This window comes from Lithobates pipiens, unplaced genomic scaffold (genome assembly GCF_037356315.1).
Source record: "Lithobates pipiens isolate NorthernLeopardFrog02 unplaced genomic scaffold, aLitPip1_a1.2 Scaffold_8, whole genome shotgun sequence".
Taxonomy (NCBI): Eukaryota; Metazoa; Chordata; class Amphibia; order Anura; family Ranidae; genus Lithobates; species Lithobates pipiens.
The window spans coordinates 602,135,483-602,150,163 of NW_027507903.1; the positions used below are offsets into that span (position 1 = coordinate 602,135,483).

The window sequence follows — 14,681 nt, forward strand, 5'->3', positions numbered from 1 at the left end:
CCGGCAATTGGAATTGTCAAAAAAAGCAGCCAGGCAATGTTCATCAACAACATTGCTCAGTCACTATAAGCCCTTGTACACACGATCGGAGATTCCGACGGAATGTGTCCGATCGGAGCGTTTTGTCAGATATTCCGACTGTGTGTGGTCTGCATCGGACTGTTTCCATCGGAATATCCGTCGGACCAAATTTTCCAACTTGCCGGAAATATTTTCCAACAAAAGGCTCTGATCAGACATACTCCGATCATGTGTAGAGAATTCCGATCGGACAAAGTGCCACGCATGCTTAGATCAAATTCCTACATCAAAGCTATTGGCTACTAGCCTGAACATAGTCCGGTTGTAACGAAATAACGTCATCACGTTCTGAGCGATCGGATTTTCCGACAACTTTGTCCGACCGTGTGTATGCAACAGTTTCGGACAAAATCCGTCGGACAAAATCCGTCGGATTTGGTTGTCGGAATCTCCGACCGTGTGTACAAGGGCTAAGAGGAGAAGGAGATGGATAAAAATAAACATTGTTTCATATTGTGTCTTTCTGTTTTTTTTTTTATCTACAGATCAAAGTGATGAACTTCCATCTGCAGATGAAGTCAGTTTGAAGCAACCTGTCAAGTAAAAACCTTTTTTTTAAATTAAATGTTCTTTTTGTTTAACCCCTTATTAACCCTTAATTAACTCTAATCAGCCCTAATTAACTCCTTATTCTCCTTCTCTATTTAATTATTATTTTCCTGCTGATTTTTTTTGTTCACTTCTATTTTATAAACAAAACCATTAATAATTAAAACCTTTTTTGTTTTTGTTTGTTAATATTTAGTATTTTATGTGTTTACAGGTTTCACATGGAAAATAAATGCAAAATTAAAAAAAAATGTATTTCATTTGTAAATTACTTTCCAATGCTTTGTACCATTGCTGACAGCTGAAGTGTAAATAAAACAGTTGCAGTAGGTATCAGTAATTGGTATCGGTACCCATACTTGCTATTAAAAAATGGTATTAGTGCATCCCTAATAAAAATTCCCATCAGATTCTGTGTATTGTAATAGTGCAATAATGATTCTTTAGTTATGTGACTTTACTCCAACTGATTCTATGCCCCACCAATGTGCAAAGTAGCAGCTCACCTGAAAAGTGGACCCATATTCGCGCTTTTCTATAGATATTAAAAAGTCTTCATACACAATTTAGCGATGTAAGGCTCACAGATTCTCCTCTCAATTCACCATCACATGTAATATTGCTAAAGATCCATATAATGTAGTAATTCTTAAAAATGTTATAAAAAAAATAATGAAAACTCACATTTAAAATAACACTCATCAGCGAGTGTAACAAACAGCGGGGGTCCTCCAGGGTGCAATCACTATCTTTTCGGAACTTCTGTTCTCAGCTGCGACCAGAAGTGATGTCACCTGGCTCCTCCTGACATGTTGCGTCACAAATAGGTGACTTTCTCAAGGGCTGGAGATTGGGTGAGCATTGTCAGGACTTATACACTAGTTAAGTTACCATAGTAACCAACATAAACAGTACCCCGGAATTCAAATGACATGATGCTCATCAATTAATCCCTCAAAGCAATTACACATGAATATGGAAAGCAATATAAATAATAAATATAGTACATATGGATAAAGTATGAAAACCCAAAACGTGATATCCATGTTGAATGTATTACTTAACAAGTTTTTAAATACACCACTTGAAGCATAATAGTCATATCATATTAAACATACTAAATAAAAACATATAATTTGTGATGTAAAATATTAATAATAATTGTCTAAAAAGACGGATAAACGCCATCTAATGGATAAAAATGATAAAAAGAACTTAGGATAGATGCCATCTAGTGGATAAAAATTTAGAAAAAACAAGATTATAATACGTTTCTAGAGAGTGTATGCTGATAACACATATCTAGAGGATAAATTGAATAATACTACCATCTTATGATCATCGTAAACCAGATGTTATCTCAGTCAACCAAGAGATTAGTGGGGAGTATTATTATATACACATTTAATGAGAGGACATAAAGAGGAGAGTTAACGAAGCAACTAATGTTGAATTCTACATTATGACCCAGTGGTGTCAGGGTCTGCATTTCGCAAATCCAACATGATTCAGGTGAACTTTGGAAATCCTTTCTTTATATTTTGGATATCCCTTAGCCGCTTCCAGTCTCTGTTTTTCCTACATATCGGAGCCGGCTTGGACATTTCAATACATATACAGCTCTCCGTTTTGCAGGATATAAATTCTTTAATCTTGTAGTTCCTACCCGTAAAAGTAGCATTAAAGACTTCTTTTTTCTTTTTATTCTCCTTTGTGTGCTTGCATGTGTAGCACTATTTACAAGGATAAAATCCTTTTCCTTTAAAGAAGCTGAATTCTTTCTTCAGGGGTTGGTCTACCATATTCTTAGCTATCATATCCCTAAGGGTGAGTGCCCTCCTATAAGTACATTTTGGAATGTTTGACAGTACCTGTCCCAGATGCGATGCCAATCGGCTTTTAATATTCCCCAGTGTTTCTTGATGATTTTTTCTACTTGTCTATGCTGGATGCTAAAATCAAAGATTATTTGTACATTCTGATTAATTTCAGATCTTCTTCTTTTTTTTTTTTTTTTTTTTTTTTTTTTTTAATAAACTCAGCTTTAAAGTGGTTATAAAGATTTTTTTTCATAAAAATAACAAACATGTCTATACTTGCCTGCTCTGTAAGGGTTTTGCACAGAGCAGCCCCAATCCTCTTCTTCTGGGGTCCCCCCGCTGGCACTGCTGGCCCCTCCTCTTCATCCGGTGTCCCCAGGGAAAGCAGCTTTCCTTGGGGGCACCCTGCATGCTTGCTCCTGACTCCTGCTGTGTCTGTGCCCATTGACACAGACAGGGGTACTCGGCCCCGCCCCCCGCTTCCCTGTAACCACATTTGATTGACAGCAGTGGGAGCTAATTCTCCCGCTTCTATTAACCTGTCCAATGAGGAGAGAGATAGTGATGGGAGCCACTGCGCTGGTGCACATCTTTGGATCAGATCAGGTTTAGGTAAGGAAAAGGGGGGTCTGGGGGGTGAGCAAAGAAAGTTTTTCACCTTAATGCATTCATTATAGTGATTGTAAAGGCAGAAGGTTTATTATCTTAATGCATTCTATCAGTGACGGCTGGGGTCTCCCGGTCAGTGAGTCATCCAGCCCTGCACTTACCCCATCTAGGTTCTGGGTGGGCAGCGCTCCTGCAGGCGACGGGCAGGTGTCTCCTCCTCCTCTCCATCACAATGGCTTCTGCTGTGCGTCTCCTCCTCCTAGGAGGCATCCAATAGGATCGCCAGTCCTTTCAACCAATCGGGTGATGGGTCTCAGGACCCACTTCCTGATTGGCAGGGAGGAGGATCAGTGTGAGAATAGCAGATATTCATTCGCTATTCTCACACAAATGGGTGGGCTCGGAGCACAGAGCCTCTGGCTCTAATCATGTGCTTAAACCCGCCCCTCCATTCGAATCCATGTGTCGGGTGGCCTGTATGTGGATTAGAGGGCCGGACGCATGGATGGGGGGGCGACCACTGCATTCTATGCATTAAGATAAAAATACTTCTGTGTGAAGCAGCCCCCCTTCAGAGTGTCTCTGCTACATGGGACTCCCCTCCTCATTGGCTGAGACAGCAGAGTGACATTATTGGCTCCCGCTGCTGTCAATAAAAGTCAGTCAGCCAATGAGAAGAGAAAGGGGGCGGACCAGGTCATGGCTCCATGTCTGAATGGACACAGCTCGGGTGACCCCTAGCAAGCTGCTTGCTGTGGGGGCATTCTTCTGGGGGGAGGAGCCAGGAGCAGCGAAGAGGGACTCGAGAAGAGGAGGATCTGGGCTGTTCTGTGCAAAACCAAATGCACAAAGCAGGTAAGTATAACATGTTTGTTATATTTGACAAAAAAAAACAAGATTTTACAATTGCTTTAAGCCCTTGTACACACGGTCGGACATCCCGACCGCAAAATCCGTCGGATTTCTTCCGACGGATTTTGTCCGAAACTGGTGTTGCATACACACGGTCGGACAACGTTGTCGGAAAATCTGATCGTTCGGAATGTGATGACATTCGTTCGTTACGACGGGATTACGTTCGGGCTAGTAGCCAATAGCTTTGATCTGAGCACGCGTGGCACTTTGTCCGATCGGAATTCTCTACAAACGATCGGACAAAGTCTAATTGGATCATGTTGTCGGAAAATTTTATATCCAGCTCTCAAACTTTGTTGGTCGGACATTCCGACGGAAAAAGTCCGATAGCGCCCACACACGGTCGGATTATCCAACAACGCGGTCCGATCAGACATTTTCCATCGGAATGTCCGACCGTGTGTATGGGGGCTAAGGCTTTAGAACCACTTTTATGTGAAAGAATAACATTTCTGCAATGTTACACTTGTGCTTGAGAACTAAACCTCTCAATGAAAAAATAAAAAATAAATATATATATATATATATATATATATATATATATATATATATATATATATATATATATATATTATGATATAAATGATCAAATGGCATTAAAATAATTGAAGTGGCTTGATGCCAATGTGACAGTCTTTCAATAATATATAGCAACCACTAGGTGGCTCTGTAGCACCACAAGTTGTTTTGTGCAGCTAAAGTATGAAAAGTAATATATTGTAGCATGAAAATTATTATTAGCAGAGATGCAAGAAAAAAAGTGTTGACTTTACTTAAAGGAGAATGCACCTAAATCTTAGCAACTGAGATATTTCACTTCTCTTTAATAGGGATCACGGTTGTCACCATGATGACGAACTGGCAGCTCTGTATTAGCTACGCACATTGGGGGTTATTTACTAAAGGTAAATCCACTTTGAAATGCAGTCGCTGTGGATCTGAGGGGGACATCCATGGAAAATAAAAAACAGCATTTTTGCTTGATTGAATGATAAAGTCAGCAGAGCTTCACCTCATTTCAGAGCTTTCCCTTTGATCTACAGCGATCTACAGCGACTGCACTTCCAAGTGCACTTGTAGCGCAAAGTGGATTTACTTTAGTAAATCGACCCCAATTGTGTTACTCTACATTTAAAATGGGGCCTTCAATTTAAAGTTAAAGTTCCCCTCATCCTCTTCCACTCACCACACACCAAAATTAGTGGTACTTTTAGTCTGGGTACCATTTTCTGACAGGTACAGACTCCCATTTTCCCAGTTTTCGCTTAGGCCAACATACAGTGCCTTTAACGTATACCCCTTGACATGTTCTGCATTTTGTCATGTTACAAACAAAAGCGTAAATGTATTTTATTTGCATTTTATGTGATAGATCAACACAAAGTGGCACATAATTGTGGAAGGAAAATGATAAATGGTTTTCAACATTTTTTACATATAAATATCTGAAAAGTGTGGTGTGCATTTGTATTCAGCCCCCTTTACTCTGATACCCCCAACTAAAATCTAGTGGAACCAACTGCCTTCAGAAGTTACCTAATTAGTAAAGAGAGTCCACCTGTGTGTCATTTTATCTCTGTCATTACTAGGTGGATTCACCCTTCTTATTTGTCCTGTGACTACCTTGGGTGTCCATCCAGAGGAAATCTTGGAACAGTCAGGGACAACTGTCCAAGGTGAGAATTACCTTCACTTTGTGTCGATTTCACAACTCACGGCAGGGATTTGAACTCTTCCCTACCCATAACTAAATAACAAATTCACTTTAAATCGGTAAAAGAATATATACTGTACCGTAGATGTAGAGAAATGCCACCCATCCATTGTCACTAGGGTTGCACCGATGCCCCAGTGATACTAAGCATTTACACAAGTATCGGTACTCGTGCAAATGGTCCGATACCCAAAACTGATACCTTCTGGCTCAATTCTTTCAGTTGCCAGAGGGATTTGCCTGCTAACAGCTAAGAAATGTAAAGAAAAGGAAGCTGGCAATTATCAGTTGTTAAGGAGCGGGGCCGCCACATCCTTAACCTCTTCCTGTCCGCGCTATACCCAAATGAAGGCTACAGTGCGGACCTACATTGCCGGGAGGCCGTCAATAGACGTCCTTCCCTTTGCATACTCTGTGATCACCGAGTCAATGAGACCGATCCGGGCCCCTTACCACGTAATCAGCTGTCAGCCAATGACAGCTGATCACGTGATGTAAACAGAAGATCAATAATCTTTTTTTTTTTTCACGCTGATAGCATGAGGAGAAAAAAAAGCCGATCACCGGCTTCTGTGTAAGGAACATCAGTCTCGAAGAGGAAGAGGCAAATCACCTCATCTGTGCCCCTGCCAGTGCACACAGTGCATATCAGTGCCCACCAGTGTATATCAGTGCCACCTATCAATGCCCATGAGTGCCACCTATCAATTCCAACCAGTGGTGCCAATCAATGCCTCATCAGTGCCAGCTAGCAGTGCTGCCTATCAATGTCACCTACCAGTGCCCATCACTGCCACCCATCACTGTCACCTATCAATGCCCATCAGTGCCACCTCTCAGTGCCAACCAGTGCCACATATCAGTGCCCACCAGTGCCGCCTATCAGTACCCATCAGTGCCGCCTTATCAGTGCCCATCAGTGCACCCTATCAGTGCCCATAAGTGCATCCTCATCAGCGTACATCAATGAAGGAGAAAAATTACCTGTTTGCTAAATTTTATAACAAAATATAAAGTTGTTTTGTATTTTGTTTCAAAATTTTCAGTCTTTTTTAATTTTTTTAACAAAATAAAAAAAGCAGAGGTGTATTTGTGGGGAAATAAAATGATAAAAATGTAATTTGGGTACAGTGATGTATGACAGAGCAAATGTCGTTCAAAGACTGCCAGCGCTGAAAGCTGAAAATTGGTCTTGGCAGGAGGGGGGTTTAAGTGCCCAGTAAGCAAGTGGTTGACAACCTATGACATTTTAGCTGTCCTTAAGATTCCTCTCCCCGCCTCCTCCTCTTCTCCCACCAGCTGTCAATTCTGCCCCCATCTCCACCGCTCATACCACACGAGCCTCCAGCCCCCTGTCCTGGCTGGACTCTGTAGCCTGAGTGGGGGGGCTCAAGTTAACTCCAAAATTCTGTGTACCAATGGGCTAATCCCCTGCTGTGCAGCTATGTCTTAAAAAAAAAAATCAACATGTTGGGTGCTTTGGAGAAGGATCCCCCTACCCAAAGCAGGCCCCCCCTCCATGTTAAGGGCATGTAGCCTGCTATGGTTCAGACGAGGGGGAGTGGGCACTCGCTTGTCTCCCTCCCCCTTCTTTCCTGTCCTGCCAGGCTGCATGCTCGGACAAGGGTCTGAAATTGATTTTGGTGGGACCTCATATAATTTTTTCTGCGACTTACCCTTAAAATCCACACCATACCCAGTTTTTTTTTCCAAATTTTTTTAACTATGTCATACACTATACTTTTTTGTCCGCACGCACCCGAGAGCGCCTGTTCTGGGCGCCGTCATATGACGTCCACCCAGAACGAGAGCTGCACCACCCTGCCGTCATTTGACAGTGGGTGGGCGGCAAGTGGTTAAAGGAGGTGCAGGAATATCTGGCAAGTACTGGCTGTGTGGTACATGTGACCTCTAAGAATTGGTAAAAATAATAATAAATGTTTGCTTTTGAGTTTAATACCTCTTTAAGCGTTGGTGATGATTTTATGTGGTTTTCCTTCTGTCTTTAGCCAAGAACCATTTATTACATTCATTAAAAGGTTTAACAGACACATACAGAATAAAAACCATAGGTGGGGTGGGTCATAGCAGCCAATCAGATTGGAAAATGATTCCTAAATTCCTATTGACTGATATGCCCAATACCTCAGTTTTTTGTTTTAGCTTTAATTAAAGAGTCCCATGATAATGGGAAATTGTCACCAAGTACTTTAAAGCGGAGTTCCACCCAAAAATTGAACTTCCGCTTTAAGAGAAGGTGACCCCCTGGTATGTCGTTGTAGAGGGGGGGGGGTGGCGGAAACTCTCTTTTTAGAGGGTTCCAGCTCTCACTTCCTCCCAGAGCACCGCAGCGCCAGAAGGAAGATCACCTCTCCCCCTCCCTCTCGGCAATCATATGACACCTGTGACGTGTCCCAGATGATTGCACAGCCAGTTACGAGTAGCGCAGCTTGCGCATGCGCAGTGCTTGCCCGGCTTTGAAGTCACAGCTGGGCGCCCAGAGTGACAATGCTGGCACTGCAGAGAGGAGGGGGAGATGAGTGGGGCTTCGTTGCCCCGCATCGTTGGACAGTGGGACAGGTAAGTGTCCGATTATTAAAAGTCGGAAGCTGCAGTATTTGTAGCTGCTGACTTTAAATTTTTTATTTTAAGTGGAACTCCACTTTAAATGTCCATTTCTAGGATCATCTGGTCCTTAAGTAAAAAGAACGGCATCAGTCCTTCACATAGGTGGATGAGTTCACTTCGGAGACTCTGCTCGGTGTACATGAGGCAGAATAGACTGCTCCCTGCAGGTAAGGTTTTTATACACAGCTTAATCTGCTCTAAGACATGTCTTTTAAGACTTGCTGGGTCAACTCCATACAAGTCAATGTGGAAGACATATGTGCCATTTGCATAAACCACTGGAAATGCCGGGGTTCCAAGGCTGAGGAACCCAGCAGAAGAAGGCTGAGTTGGTGGCCCTCTGCTCACAAAGTGTTCATTGTTAGTTTGATATCCGTCTGCACTGCCAGCAGAGTTTTCAGCAGACAGTTCCGAAGATCCATTCGTATTACATGCTTCGGAATAGATCCAAATGACTCCCCTTTCAAAGAGCATCTCCAAATTGGATCTGTGGGTGGAAAGAGGAAGCCAGTTCTGCACCAGGAGATCCCCAGGAAACAATATATATATATATATATATATATATATATATATATTATATAAATATGGTTCCTCTATGGTTTCCTGGGTCACTGGCGAAAGCAATCCGAATGTATGCTGCCGCCACCAGAGTGCTGTCATCCTATCATCCTATAAGAGGAAGTGCCTGTACACGGACCTGCATATTAGGATTACCAGATAATATTTGATGGAAAACTGATTTTAAAATATTGAAATTGACAAAATATGAAATGTCAATTACATGGTAGAGCAATATGAAAGTTTAGTGATTGGCGTAACATATTACTTGATGGGGTTTAATTTATACTTTAAATTCCCACTCCAGGATACCCTTCAGGCTAAAGGCAGAAATCTGACGCATGAAACTTTTGATCCCCAGGCTCTTCATTGTTGTGTCTACTACACTATCTTGTGTACCTGGATTACCCATTGAACTGAATTACCCATATTATGGCAGTTTCAGCATTTCACATGAATGTATTTCAGTGGTATAATTAATCGTTTGGGTAGAGCTCTGAATGAGTTGGTCAACTGAGAATGGCAAATCTCCAAAAGTTGAGACAGGAGTGATATACTGTTTTATGGTTTCTACTTAATGGAGTTGTTTAGTAAGAGGACAAAACATGAATAAACCCAGCAGCATCAACATTTCTGAATTATAATTAAGATGATGTAGATGACCTTGGAGTTGATCACTTTGAACATCCTCAATAAGTTGGGTGGAGGGTCCTCACCACGAGTTAGGCGCACTCTTTTCACTTGGGGATGGTCAGAATGAAGTTTATCTAGGCAATATCTCTGGATTATACCAGCCATGCCTTGTCCCCTCATCCAGGGGGCCACCCGAAGGCCTTGTAGTACAGCAGTGCCACCCCCATCGACCAGCAAGAAGGACTCAAAGCCCACCTGAAAATCAAACACCAACAGGACACATTCAGTAATACTGTATAAAAATGCAAATATACATACACATTTTTGGCAAAAAATGTAGACATCCTTCCAAATCATTGAGCTGAGGTGTTTCCTGTGATGGGCACTGTTAAAGCAGTATTAAACCGCCCCCCCCCCCTAAAATTGAGCCCCCTGCAGGTTTAAGTCACATTGTTCTAGTATGCACCACAGACTAGCACATTATGACAGACTTACCTGCACACAGAGCCCTACAGGTTCCCTACAGCCCTACAGCCCTTAATCTAGGTTTACCAAACAGGTAAGCCTAGATTAAGGCTTACCTGTATGTGCAAGAAATAAAAGGTTTAGGAGATATTTGCAGAAAAATCAGCACAGATGTCTACAGCGCATGCACAGTAGACATCGGGCACAGGCGCACTGTGCGTGCCGTTTCTAACGGCGATCATGCCGTTAGTGGTGGCACCGCTGCTCTGGCCAGTCACAGCGCTTGAGCAGCGATACCCGGAAGACACGCCAAGCGAAAATGTGACGGAGGAGGAGAATGAGGGTCACTTCGGACGCTTTGATCTCAGGTAAGTAATTCATACTGAGCTAGTATGCTATGCATACTAGCTCATTATGCCTTTGTCCTGCAGGGTGTTTTTTTTTTTTTTAAAGAGAGGGTTTACTTCCTCTTTAAGACCCAAATTTTGTAGGGGAGGGAATGAGAGTAACAGCATTGCCAAAAATATGGCCATGGCTATATAGCCATGAGGTAACCCCCTATCCCTGACCCTTTGCTTATATGATTGGAGATTCCTGGCCATGTAAGTTAATGGCATACCTCTCAACTTTCTGAGATGGAAATGAGGGACAAATGAGGACGAAAGAGTGACAGAGGGACTTTGTTCAGAATGAGGGACAGTTCCTCTAAATCAGGTATAGTTGGGAGCTATGGAATAGGCTGGGTGAAGTCAGTGGTTGGTTTAGACACAGTGCCTGGGCAAACACCCACTGCTTCTGTAGCAACCATTGACAGCAGGAAGAACTCCCTAAACATTCAGGGTTTGGTCGAACATCAACAGCAATTGTTTGGTCCCAACATAAGCTCATCCTCAATGATATCTGTATTCATCTAGAGCAGTGATGTCCAAACTGCAGCCCTTTGCTTGCTTTTATCCGGCCAGTGGGGCACTATTTCATCCATTGATACCAACAATGGGGCATAATCCCCCTCCCCACTGAGACCAGAAAAGGGGCACAATTCCTTCCAATGACACCTATGATGGGGCACAATTCCTCTCAATGACACCAACGATGGGGCACAATTCCTTCCACTGACACCAAAGATGGGGACAATGCTTTTTCTGCTGAGGTCGGGACCTTTTTTACTCCCATTGACCACAGTCTGGCCCCCCTAAAGTCTGAAGGACAGTAAACTGGCCCCTTGTTTAAAATGTTTAGAGACCCCTGATCCCAGCCCAGTGTAATGAAACAATGTAATTATATCAAAGCATAAATCCAGTATGAACCATGTGATCACATTCTGGGATTGCCTTTCCATACTCACTATTTTTCCTTCACTCTTGGCCAAAAACATATGTCTTCGATGATCCTTCAGCCATACATGGTAGTTGAAAGGTAGATAGTCCAACCCTTTATATATTCCATCTGATATGGACATCAGCTCTTTGTAGTCCTCAGCTGTAGCCGGTACAAAATCTATGTGTGCCATGGATGATACTGACATGATGATGATAGTGTGTTCGTTATAGATGATCCAGGAAAAAATCTTATGCATGAGCAAAGTTCACCAATGTGGCACTCCCTTTGCCAGTAGGTCCAACAAACTATAAAAACATTCATGAAATCTACTTAGCGAAAGTTAATTAAAAACAATGTACAAGGCGTACATGTGTAATAAAACTGATTATTTGTCAGTTTGTTTAAAGGGAAACCACAATAGCTTTTGGTCAACTTTACCCACTTTTTGTTTTACTATTTTAGGAATTGTTTTAGCTTATAAACTGATGGTTGAAGCAAATATTTTATTTTACACATTAATAAACACAATACCGGGGAACAAGGGACACCTGTTATCAAAAATATGTAGGCAGACCACGCTGGTGGATGTGTGACGAGAGGACGTAGCGTCCGCCCGAGGGGAGGGGCCTGCCAGCGCTAAGCACACCGCACCGACGAACAAGAAGCAGGACATGGCTTGGAGCGGGGAGGTGAGAGATCCCAGCCCAGCCATGCGGGAGCCCACGGGGCGGTAGTTCGGTGCGGTGTTGCAACATCCCGCAGTCCTTGGAACAGAGCACTTCCCAGCCTCCACAGCACTTCGGTCGCCCCCCCCCCCCGTTCCCCCGTACAGCTGATACCCCCGTCCATGCATCAGGACTTCGGAGACATCCGGAGGAGATTCTCTGGAGCCCGGAACCAGCAGGAAACCAGCAGGAGAGAGACACAGCAGAGAAAAGGACGGTAACATTATTAATCTCACAATGTCTCTGCTGTGTAATATACATTTATATAGGGGAAAGCAAACAACGTGAATGTGGGGACAAACATATGCTGGTAAGGGGAGTCTCGCATAGATAGATGGATGAAGCCTCTGATGTTTGGTGTGTACTCTGTGGCTGTGTGTTCCCGCTGAGCAGACTTGATCTTAAAGTGTCCTAGAGGGAAGCTATTGCATGGTTGAATAAACCATAATAGGACTGTAGTTTTATCACATATGCCCATGTTGAATGCACTGCTGGGTACATCTGAGGTGGGAACTCGGAAGGCATCTTCCCAAGATAGTGGTGGATCCGCCGGGTAGACACACATTATCTCCGCAAGATAAACTGAACAATATAGCACAGACTATCTCAATTGCATACGACATTTGCACATGTGAAACAGCACACTGGAAAAGTCGCATGGTTAAAAAATGTGGGGCTAAACACATGCCGGCAAGGAGAGTCTCGCATAGACATGTGGAGGAAGCCTTTGATGTTTTGCTTTTATCCTGTTGATATATGTACCTGCTGAGTGAAGTGTTTCCATCTGTGAGCAACTTTGATTATAGAATCAGTCTACACACATTAGAGCACGGATACAACGGAATGAGACAGAAAAAGCATTTTTCCTCGCTCTCTTTCTTTCCCTGGTATGCACGGAGTTGATCAGATAAGTAGATCTGTTTTAAAGAATCCTAGAGGAGAAGCTATAGTAAGGATGAATAAATCGTAATGGGACTGTGTTGCTACCACACATCCTTATGTCTAAACGCATGGCTTGATATATCTGGGGTAGGAATTTTAAAGGTACAGCCCTAAGATACTGATAGATCCGTTGGATAGATACATATTGTCTCCGCAACAGAAAAACTGAATAATACAAGACAGACTACCTCAATTGCACATGACATTGCACATATTAAACAGCACGGTGAAAAGTCGCACGATCTGATTCTAGGGATTTGTTCTCAGATCAATACGTATTTTCCCCCGGACCCAGCATATCTTTTTTTTTTTAAGGGATCTGTCTGTCCTTAGCGAAGAATAGAGATGAGTTCCTAAATGGTTGTATGTACCCCCCCGGATAGATATAGATATTTCTATTTTTTTTTTTTTTGTTATGTTCGTTTGAATAAGATATAGTGGCCAATTCCCACAGCCTGTCTATTATTTCTCTCCGTACTAGGCCTGGTACATAAAGATAGCACGGTGCTAAAGACTCTCGATAACATATCAGGGCGATTCTTCAGTTCCCAGGTTCCACAGGCCTCTGCCTAGGGGAAGGTTGGCGCACCCAAAGGTTGCCCTTCGTCTGAGCAAAACGCCTCCCCAGGATATGTATTCCTACCATTCAGAGGGGGTAATAACTTGGGGAAGCTGTTAAAGAAAAAATAACGGGGTGCAGTATTAAATTTACTGAGAGAGGAAGTCAGCTTCGAGGGACCCCCGGGCGGTTTGCCAGTGGAACACAGGTATATAGTAGGAGGTAGGCTGATAACCCCTAAGTAAAATTGAGGAGCAAAGAGATAAACAGGATTAACAGCCACATAGAAGGCGAATCGCAGGAGGAAGCGACTTCAACGAGGATCTAGGACTAAAGGGAAAGAGTCATCGGGGTGCTAGGTTCCATATAAGTTTGAAATAGATTGAAACATGAGTAAATCAGCAAATAAGATGGCGAAAAGTGGAGCCTCACGAAATTTAAAAGATAAGAGCCTTGATACGACGATTCAACAGTATATGACACAAGGAGCAAGCCCCAAAGAATCGAGATCGGATAAAAGACAACCAGCCATTCTAGATTACAAGAAGGGATCAGGCAAACACAAGGGCGGAGGAGCACAGCAAGCCAGTGAGGACACAATAATAGATAGTGATTGGGAGAGTAGCAAAATGGAAGAACTAAGGACAGAAGATCTCCCACCCTCAAAAGGAGAAATGGCGGAGATGCTCTTAAAATTAGAGAATGCAATTAAAACAGATATCAGGGGACTTCGAGAAGATCTAGGAGGACTATTAGAGAGAGTAGAAGCTACAGAAAATCGTATAGACCTCCAAGCCTTAGAGCTAAACAAAGTTAAAGATCAACTAAAAATATTACAACAAACACAAAGGAACACGCTCTATAAATTGGAAGACCAGGAGAACAGAAGCAGAAGGCAAAACTTGAAATTTCGCTCGATCCCGGAAACAAAAGGTGAAGATTTAAGATCAATACTAAATAGCACTTCTCTCCCCCTGCTGGGGAAATGAGATGGGAGCCCCCCTAAGGATCGATAGAATTCATAGAATCGGTAAAGCAAGATTCGGAGATATGGACAGACCGAGAGATATAATAGTGCGGTTCACATTTTTTGATGAAAAATAAGTAATATGGAAAAAGTTAAGGGGAAAAACCCCACTTGTATATGAAGGTAGAGAAATACA

At 42.7% G+C, this 14,681-nt stretch overlaps 1 protein-coding gene across 1 annotated transcript; it reads right to left on the minus strand.

Moving 5' to 3' along the window:
* Nucleotides 1-8,352: 8,352 nt before the first annotated feature.
* Nucleotides 8,353-11,497, minus strand: LOC143962302 (putative N-acetyltransferase 16). Its single transcript, XM_077471604.1, has 3 exons — nucleotides 11,318-11,497; nucleotides 9,504-9,762; nucleotides 8,353-8,858 (listed from the first exon to the last, which is right to left on the minus strand). The coding sequence occupies exons 1-3, from the start codon at nucleotides 11,495-11,497 to the stop codon at nucleotides 8,353-8,355; spliced, it is 945 nt and encodes a 314-aa protein (XP_077327730.1).
* Nucleotides 11,498-14,681: the final 3,184 nt, after the last annotated feature.

Excerpts from the sequence above, each read along its gene's own strand:
- LOC143962302 (XM_077471604.1), bottom strand. The coding sequence starts at position 11,497 with ATGTCAGTATCATCCATGGCACACATAGATTTTGTACCGGCTACAGCT. Across the intron at positions 9,763-11,317 it reads CCAAGAGTGAAGGAAAAATA|GTGGGCTTTGAGTCCTTCTT; the intron begins GTGAGTATGGAA and ends TTTGATTTTCAG. Across the intron at positions 8,859-9,503 it reads CTTAATTATAATTCAGAAAT|TATTGTTTCCTGGGGATCTC; the intron begins GTTGATGCTGCT and ends TATATATATATA.